The 9894-nt window shown below is 43.3% G+C and overlaps 1 protein-coding gene across 1 annotated transcript in view; it reads left to right on the top strand.

Moving 5' to 3' along the window:
- Positions 1–6354, top strand: part of Atxn10 (ataxin 10) — a 149923-nt gene extending 143569 nt beyond the window's left edge. Inside the window, exons 11-12 of the mRNA XM_075960243.1 lie at positions 5431–5618; positions 6051–6354. Coding sequence (XP_075816358.1) covers positions 5431–5618; positions 6051–6053 — 191 coding nt within the window. The 3' untranslated portion in view covers positions 6054–6354. The remainder of the gene's footprint in view (positions 1–5430; positions 5619–6050) is intronic.
- Positions 6355–9894: the final 3540 nt, after the last annotated feature.

The raw sequence follows: 9894 nt of genomic DNA on the forward strand, positions 1-9894 counted from the left end.
TTTCAGCAGGCTCCTAGACGGGGCCTTGGCAACAGTCATCTTTAGACTTGAAGTCTGTTGGATTTGATTCCTAGAAACATTCTGCCTATAGCTAGATGAAGTCTGTCTTAACAGGTAACATTTTAACTCAATTGATTGTACTTTAAAGTTGACTTGTACATAAATTGGCTGGTTGGTACTAATCTGCTTGTGAAATTTTTCCTCCAATTTTCTGTCCACTAATACTGAGTCACCTAACCTGTTCACAGTTCCAGGCTTAGCATGGGGCCCACATGGTACCCAGCTGGCATAGGTATTCTCAACTCCTCCTCCCCTCCTTCCTGGTGCTGCAGCGGCAGCATGGTGCTAACTGCCACTGTGGTCTCTGTGGCCTAGGTCACAACACCAGAGTGTTCTGCAGAAAAGCTGCAGCACTGATTGCGGGCCCTTTCAAGGCAGTTTTGTGACAAACAGGCTCATGCCTTCTATTTGTAGTAGCTATGGAAACAGTAGAAGCGCTCTTTCCAGAGCTAAGCATACAATAAAGGACTTCAAGTATTGGTAGGATTAGAGACTTTAGAAAATGTTGAATTTTCTCCCCCACTCTTTCTTGTTCCCTGTCCCTTTACAGAGGGAACAAGAGGGCAATGTGAATATTAACTGGGACTTGTTTTAATCTCCCTTGTGACACTTAAGACTGTCTAGGTCTGAACTGACTACTCAGGCTCCAGCCATTCACAGCACACTAACAAGGAGACCATACATATTCATGACCCAGGACTAAGGATCAGACAACTCTTAAGATTGTGTTTTGCAGTGTTTCTCTTTTCAATTCCATCTTCTGAAAAAAGTTCTTTCTTTTTGTCATCTCTGAGTACTGAGTTACATGAATAAGAAGTTCAGGTGCTGTGGCACAGTAGGGTGACTAGTTAACAATGGTGTACTTTAAATTTCAAAAAACCATGAGAAAGGAAGTTGAGGGTTTTCACCATAAAGGAATAGCAATATTGGTGCTAACACAGTGCTTAGTGAGTAAAGGTGCTTGCAAGCCTGGCAACCTGAGTTTGATCCCAGAACCCACTCTGAAGTGAAAGAGAGAACTAACAGTGGAGACCCACAGAATGTCCAGCTAACACAGGCGTTATCATTCTCCTCCACCCCTTCCTGGTACAGCAGCAGCATGCTGCTAACTGCCACTGTGGTCTCTGAGGCCTGGGTCACAACACTAGAGTATTCTGAAGAAAGACTCCACTGCTGACCTCTATACATGCACCATGGCACACATGCTCTCCAACACACACACACACACACACACACACACACACACACACACACACACACACACCATGTATACACACAAAAGGGAAAAGAAGGCCACCAAGATGGCTCAATGAGAGTAAAGGTACTTGTTCTGCAAGCCTATCAGCCTGAGTTCACACACACCCCAGAATTCATGTTAAGGTGATGGAGAGAACTGACTCCACAGAGTTGTCCTCTGAGCTCTGCAAACACGGCATGCACACCCCTGTGCACCATGCATGAACATACACACTAATAATAGGTAAACTAATTATAAAATTGCTGGATGAAATAGATGTGAGCATTGCAGTGTATATACATATAGGTGTTGAAATGTCATATGGAGCTCCAAAATATGAACAATCATGTCTTTAATATGTGAGTTTAAAAATTAATTTAAAAGGAAAAATTAGAGCCTGAACACCTAATAAAAATAAACTTTAGAAATTTGTGTGTAATCTGAAACCCACCAGCCCAATGTTCTCATTTGAGTAGAAACAGTCCAGAGGACTTTTAGGCAGTATTTGTTCTCTTGATGGACTGCACTATCAGCTGCTGGTGCTCACTTAGAGAGAGGGATGCTTCATGTCTACCTGAGAACATGTGCAGGACTCTGAGCTTTATGGAATCCTGGGAAAGCTGGTTGATGCCGCTGATAACATGAAAAAAATGTTAAAGTCACAGTTTAGTAACGAGTGCTGGTGTTGGAATTCATCAATTCTTTCTGATTTCCCGGGTGCTGAGGTGTTGGTTCCAGTATGCTCTTATGGCTATAGTTCTCCCAAACCCCTCTATGGCCTTCATTTCCACATCTTGGCACTTTCACTATCAGTTTTGGAAAAGACAAAAATGCCTTTGCTGCTTGGCTATCAAGGCTTCTTCTCTTAGGTTGTTGGTTCCATTATGTTTTGTCCTGGAGAGCTATCCCTGAAGCCCAGCTGCAGCCCTTCATCTGCTAGAGAGCTCTCACACACACTCTTTTGTAAACTGCTGTTTTTTCTTACAGGCAGTTGGCATTACACCAGGTTGTTTTGTATTTTGTATGCAATTTGGCTTCCAAACACTTAGGGGTGAGTTGATGATAAATTGCCATACTCAAAGAATTCTTAGCCCTGCCCTGAGATGAATGTGTTTGAAATCAGCTTTCCATAGAATTGTGCTGGTACTTGGTTGTCTTGGCCCTTTTGCTTACACAGTCCAGCATTCATTCCTGGCTTGCATTTGTGTTGGGTTTGTTGTCCTGGAATCTTAGACTTCCAAGCCATGATCAGGAAACCCCTGGGATGTGAGGGCAGAACATCGCTGTTGTGGAGCTCGCTTCAGTGTCATCATGGCTTTACTTTGTGGCACTAGAGAGGACGCACTTGCCTTTATGCATTCTGCTGGTATTTCCCTGCACTGTGCTAAGACAAAGGACAAAGACAGATGAATAAGACACCAATCATGTATGAGAAGCTCACAGTTATTAGGGTACACAAAAATACACACAGATGGTGGGAGCGTGCATAATAAGTGCCCTAGTGCCCAAGTTAACAAATAAGTGTTAGGAGTTAGACTGAGTGCTGGAGACAAAGAAGTGAATTAGGTATGGCGCCTGTCGTTGAGGTGCTCTTAGCTAAGTGCAGTGCAGTGTGAGAAGCAGTGTTGCTAAGAGTGGGTGCCTCTGACAGCCTTAGTTTACACGGGTACTGGGGAGTAGTGAGATCCCTGGAAGGCTCCCCACAGTACCTGGGACTCAGCTGAGAATGGCTGCTTGAAAAAGAAAACAGGCAAGGACCAAGGCTTACGAAGATAGGCAGTATGATGTGAGGTCTAAGAGGCAAGGGTCCCTAGCGAGAGGAAGGCAGGGCTATTGGTGCTCCCCAAAATGCAGCTGACTTGATAACTTGAAGTTGGGTCATGGTATCTTCCTCCAGAGACTCTGTTCGCAATTGGTAGTGACAGTCACCACTGAATCACCCAGCCTTTTGATTGCAGGAGCTCTTAGAAAAATCTTGGTCACCTCAAATTTGTCCAAGTTCATTTCTCTTTAAGTTAATAGCCAGAAGGTCCTAGGAAGGAGAACGTGTTTTGTTCTATCTCTGGCCAGCCCCACCTCCAGTTTTACACATTGTCTTTTTGAGTTTGCGCCTCTAGTCACAGCTCATCTAATTGCCGCTTCCTCGTTTCTATAAAAAGTGAAAGGATGAGTTTGTATAATAATAGTGCCACCTTTGTTGTAGAAAGAGTCATAGAAAATAATTTGTTCAGAAATTACTTCTTGTGCTGGAAGTGTCTGGCACCCACAGATGTTATTTTTATTTTCTGTGATGGCACAAAGTGGAGACTCAATGACCATGGAAAGGGGAGAAATGCAAATTCGGGTGTTATTTCAGTATTTGTGTGGATTTGGTTTTCAGAAAAGAAGCAGAGCCTTATAAAGGAACAGGACCTTGTCATGATAGATGGCAGACAGATTGCCAGGTGAAAACAGTCTCCAGCAAGGGTGATAAGTATAGACTGAACATCCGCTGGCAAGTGCAGCTTCTGTTCTGTACCTTCAGAAACACTCAGCCATCGATGCCCTCAAGTGTGTTCTGTGATAAACCTTCAAATGCCAACAGATCATTCATTCATTCATTCATTCAGGGCTACTAAGGACTTTTTTGTACAGGGTTCTGTCTAGACCCCATCGTTCCACAAATATGAGCCCAGCCAGAGAAAGGGTCATGATCAGGAAGAGAGTTGCCCTGAGATGTGTAGAAGAGCTGGACAGGATTATGAACCAGGGTTGGATTATCAAGGCTAGAATGGCACAATCTTCTAAAACCCTATAAATACCCCTTGATCATATAGTACCCCCGCGCTTAATGCTTGCATTCTTGTAGGGAATAGATTCAAGATTTAATTTCATTTGAGGTTACTGGGCTATAGAGAAACTGGTTCATTTTTTTAAGTACTGCAAGAAGAGCCCCCCACCTTTATTACTGTTGACAGCCTCTTGTGGGCTTCACTTCTGATTGAAATGTCTCAGAACCAGTCCTCTTGCCAGAGAAGCCTAGATCTTGATCCAAAGCTTGGCCTGATGCCCTTTAGAACCTTGTGCACCCCTGTCTGCCTTTGGAGCTGCCAGAGTGGTGTATCTAATGGCTATCAGGGAAAGGGTCTTTTTTGGGGGTGGGGGTGCTGGGGAACAAAACTATGACCCAGTGAACCACTGTGCTGCATCCCCAGCCCTCTGGATTTGATTATTTTGGCACGCTATTGGTTGTGAGCAGATAGGCCTACTTCTCTGGAAATATATTTATTCTAGCCTAGGCTCCTGTGGTTCCCTCTGGACCAGAGTGAAGACCTAAACAAAAAGTCTATCCTTGGTAGTCTCTGCCTTACAGAATGCTGGGTAGTAGCATCTTTCAGTTTTCCTGAGTGTGACACTATTCCTGCCACCTGAGTCATCATGAATAATGCAGCAGTGTGACCCCAAGCTTCTGTCGTCTTCATTCTGATGTGGGGACACCAAGCAGGGCATTTCATTTGAGGGCCTGGGCATGGGGAGGCAGTGAGGGTCGTGTGCTTTCAGGGCATGAGTGTTTCACACTGAACTTAGCAAATCCTTCACAGCTGAGGCTTTGTCTCTGAAATACTGAATGAGAGAAATTCCATGGTGACTCCTAGGAAACCATTCTTACCGATAACTGCACTTTAAACAGAACTAGTTTCCTGTCTGATTTTTTTTCCCCCCGGTGCCTCTGATTTGTCTGCAAAGCTCCTCTTGTCCTTCCCTAGTGATTTGACATAATGCCCGGGAGTGTGCGTATGTATACTGCTGTGTTCCTAAACCTCGGCAGTAGCTGCACCAGGTCTTTGCTCCCCCACACCGTGTGTGTGTGTGTGTGTGTGTGTGTGTGTGTGTGTGTGTGTGTGTGCGCGCTCATGATCTTGTTCATTAGACACTCTGTGAGCTGTTCTTCGGGGCTGGCTGCTGAATCACATGTGGGATGCACAAGCACATGTGCACTTTTACAGCCTTTTAAATGGTTTCCTCGTGGAGTGCATATTTATATTCTTTATAACCCCCTAGAAAATCTCATCAGTATTCTTGTACTCCTCCAACAGTCATGTGAGTTACAGAAATGGGGAAGTGTGCTGTTAAATTCCTTCACTGTGCTCTAGTTATGATGCAGTGGGTGGTGTACGCCGTGCGAAATCTCACTGAAGACAACAGCCAAAACCAAGATTTCATTGCAAAAATGGAGGAGCAGGGCTTGGCAGATGCATCTCTGCTGAAGAAAATGGGTTTTGAAGTTGAAAAGATTGGAGAGAAACTGATTCTGAAGTCTAATAATGACATCCCCCCACCTGTAAGTACTCTTATGTAAACTATTCTCCAATCTCTCCCTGAAGCTGCCTCTGTGTCCCTGTAACCTTGGAAGTGAGAGGTTGTTATAGAGAACAGAGGAGACAGGGAGAAGTTGCTAAATAAGCAAATCTGAAAAGTGCTGCAAGGAACTTTTTAGTCAGGTTTTGTGATTCCATTTGCTTAAAATTACAACTAATGCAGATCATGACATAAAAAACATACTGAAATGTATACATTGTAAACAAGTTCCTGGCCGGAACTTGTTTTAAAGTAGCAGCATCCACTGCAGCTTTTTGTGTACTGTCGCGTATATCCTTTGAGGGTCTTCCTGGTGACCACAACGTAAGCAAAGCTCTGCGTTTTCCCTTTGATGGTTCTTGTAAATAGATGTGCTGTTGCTATGACCCTGTTTCTGTTTGATTTTTTTTCTTAGTGAATGATCTCCACCTGAACACATTCAGAGTCCATCTCGTGGATCTCTCATCTCTGCAGTATGAAATCCCCAATATTGGAAATGTAGAGCACAGATGTGGGAACCTCTCGTCCTTTAGAGTTCAATGTGTGTAAGCTACAAGTGGACGTTTTCTTTATTTCTGTGCAGTAAGTGTGACGTGCAGTGTTTCTGTGCCTCACCTTTGTCCCCCTGGGTAGAACACGCTTTCCAGTCATGTACCTTGTGCTTACCGTTGTAGTTGATAATAAACATTTTTGAGGGCATACCCCCTACTTGGCAACGACTGGGACCCTTGATTGGATTCTGTGCATCCTTTCAGATGGCAAGTACGCTTCATTCCTTTGATTCTTTGCTTCTCACTGGATTTCTGAGCACTGGCGGGCACTTGAAGTAAGTTTCTCACTGTGACTAATTCTACCAATCTCTTTTCTCCCCTCTGCCTTTCCAAAACATTGACATGACTCATTTCCAGTTAATTAATTTGAGAGCCCTCCCTCTTCATTTCATGCACTGTGTTGTCACTGAGCCCTGTCCTTTGGGCGTTAGAAAAGAGTGAGAATGAGTGAGAGAACATGTGGCACTTAACCGTTTGTATCCCAGGTTGACGAAGAGTTATGGGTTCCATTAAAAAGGCGGACACTTACTTCTTGCCCATATCCATGTCTCTTTGACACAGAAGGAATACTTGTTTTCTTTTTGGTGTGCAGTGCCTCTGTGTGAAAGGGACATCCGTAGCCTCTTCTGCTCAAAAATGTGGCTGCAACAAAAGACCACTCAGTTTTAACTTGGTTGCCATAAGTACAGACATAATTTGGAAGAGCAAGAGTATATTGGAATCTAGCTAGCTTTCTTTTCGTTTTTATACCAAGTAGACCTGGATTATGGAGGCACTGACTCTATGCAGCTACCTGAATCACTAATAAAATTACCGTGAGCTGGTAGTTCATAGTGTGGGTGCTTAGCTTTATTTTTTTGAGTAAGCAGTTCAAAACTAAAATATCCGGAGACATCACAGTTCATATTTATACTTACTTCCAAAATAAAACCAGTAAAGACCCAACCAAAATCTTCACAAAAATACTATTCCACAGTTGAGTTGTTGTAAGTTTCTTCCTGGCCATGCTTATCTTGCTTTGTAAGAACAACTTGAGCTATTAAATATCAGCTTCCCCATACATAGTTCACTGTCTGATGTGAGCTGTGGAACTGAAGGAATATCAGATTCTGGCCTGTGGAAGTTAAGATGCATTTGTGATCTCCAGCCATTACAAAATGTGGAATAACAAAGAAGCCATTCCCTTCTGGGGCATCGAGAGTTAAAATCTTTTCTCTATAGAGGTCTGGCCAAAGGGAAAACAGTGGGGGTCTCTTTCTCCTTTTAACAAGTTTACAATGGACATTCTTTTTTCCTCTCAATGGGTGTGTACACACCAGTGGAGTCACACAAACATGTCGGTATGCACCATATAATAACAAACACAAATAAATAAAAGGAGCCTTGTGAGAATGTAGAATGGGGTATGGCTGTGTGCTCTAAATAGGAAGTGTGGGTCTTGCAGAGTGAAAACATGCTGATGACTGCATTGTGGCTCCTTTTGATTCCCTGGAGATGAAGGGTTGGGCACAACAGCGTCCCTGTGCTCTACCAGTGGGCTTAGGGCTTCCCAGAACCTTGTTTTACACGCTGTAGAGGATTAATTTGCCACCTCAATCAGCCCTTTGTGGGGGTGGGAAACAGGGCAGCCCCACAAAATTTGTAAAGATACAAAGTAGTCATAGTGAGTTTTGTGACCATATTGTTTTCAAGAGCAGATCGACAAAGCTTTTGGCCTACTTCATTTTCACAGACAGAAAAGAAAGGATCCTTGGCTTGGTGATAAGGCTAAGGGTTTACAGAGTTCTTTTGTCAGACTTGACAATAGGGAAGACTCTAAACTGTGTTTTTAGGAATTGTGTAAAAGCAAATGTCAAGGTGCATGTCTTGCTTAGGACTCAGAATCCAGCCATGGCACTTTGGGAACTGCTACTACCCACTCTTGCAAAAGCAGAAAAGTGCATAAAAATGATAAGGGTGTTAAAAGGACTGCTAGTTAGTAAGCTTCAGATCAGATCTACCATGTGTGTCTTAAATCTGTTCTCCTTTGAAGGGATGTAGAACAACATCCGGCTGTCTTTTCATATCTATGGAAAAACTTAAAGATGGCAGTCAGGCATTTTGCAGCAGGAAAACTTGTTTAAAAATTATCCCATCATTATAGGTTCTGCACGTAATAAGCTTTTATATGTGCAGTGGTGAAAGTAAGCAGAGAAGCTGAGGAACAACCTATTAAGATAAAATATAAATTTAGTGTCTCATAGAGTCTTTTGAGGGAACCAAAAACCCCTCTCGGTGCTGTCCAAGGTTCTGATAACTTCAGTTCCATTGGCCTCGATCCTTGTTTTCAAAGTTCCGGGGTCTTTTTTCCTGTGGCACAATGCTTGTTTTCCTCTCCCTTACACATTTTTATATACTTATTTTTTATATTTATGGTTGTGAGCCTAGCCTTTAACGGCTGAGCCATCTCTCCAGCCCTATACTTATTTTTTAGATCAGCTACTACATCCTATTTTACAATATGAATTTGATGACACATGAATTTAAGCCAAGTCTTTTCTGTACATGCAGTGATTCTAGCATTGACTCCATCACGCTTCCAGAATTTTCTCATAACCAGAGAAAAATCCATGATTGTGACTCAATTTTTTAAAGATTTTTATAATTCTATTTTTGAGACAGGGTCTCACTGTATAGCCATGGCTGGCCTGTAACTCACTAGGTAGAATAGACTTTCCTTGAACTCACAGGTCTACCTGCAAGTGCTGAGATTGAAGGCATGTGCCACTACATCCAACCTGTGTTCTTACTCTACCTAAAACCTAAAAGCATGACTTTCATTCTTTGTTTACTCAAGCATGGATGATATTCACTTTCCGTCACTAAAGCAGGAGCTTGGGTACCCTGTTAGACCTGGGAGCTAGAGTCCTGCTCTGTCATCAGCAGACACTAAAACAGATTCTGTGAGCTATGTGTGGTTCTTTCTCATCACTGCAAACATGGTTCACAGTGCTACCCACCTCCCTGGAGCCTTTGAGGACAAAAGCATGTGATTCTGTAGGAAGTGCTTACTTACAATAATCAGTTGAGTCACTTAGTAAATCTCCCAGGATCACACAGCAGTAGATATTTAACAGCTAATCAGTATAGTCAAGTGGACAAGAATGAGTGGGAAAGCCATGTGGCTGCTTTTCATGGACGCATGGAAGTCAAATGTGGCAGAGCATGCTGCAGTGTTGCCCAAGACACAGCACAAAGGAAACTGAAGGTTGTAGATTTCACAATTCCAAAACCTAGGTCCAACTCTCAGCTACACTTTTTGCTAGCTGTGTAGCCTAGAATGACGTGCTTGGCCTCTTGAACCTGCATTTCCTCTCAGAATCCCAGGTGCTAGAGCTAGAGCAGTGAGCAGGACAGCCATGGTCCCTCCCCTCACGAGGCTGCATTCTGATGAGGCTGACAGGAATCCTGCTAACATGCAAACACGCCGTGAAATAGGAACAATATTAACTGCAGGAAGAAAATAAAGCTGGTGGTAATAGGGTGTGCTCTCTGAGTTTAGTCACTTGTGCACAGAGGGCTGAAAAGGACTGAAGTAGACCCTGGAGGATGGTGGAGCAACATCCTACTGGATGGAACTGGATGGCTGTCTTTGTTAAGCACCAGAAGTGGTACTAGGACTCATATCCAAAAGGAGAATGGTGTGACACTGGCCATGGGGGCGACAAG

The sequence above is a fragment of the Microtus pennsylvanicus genome, chromosome 2 (genome assembly GCF_037038515.1).
Source record: "Microtus pennsylvanicus isolate mMicPen1 chromosome 2, mMicPen1.hap1, whole genome shotgun sequence".
NCBI classification, from domain to species: Eukaryota; Metazoa; Chordata; class Mammalia; order Rodentia; family Cricetidae; genus Microtus; species Microtus pennsylvanicus.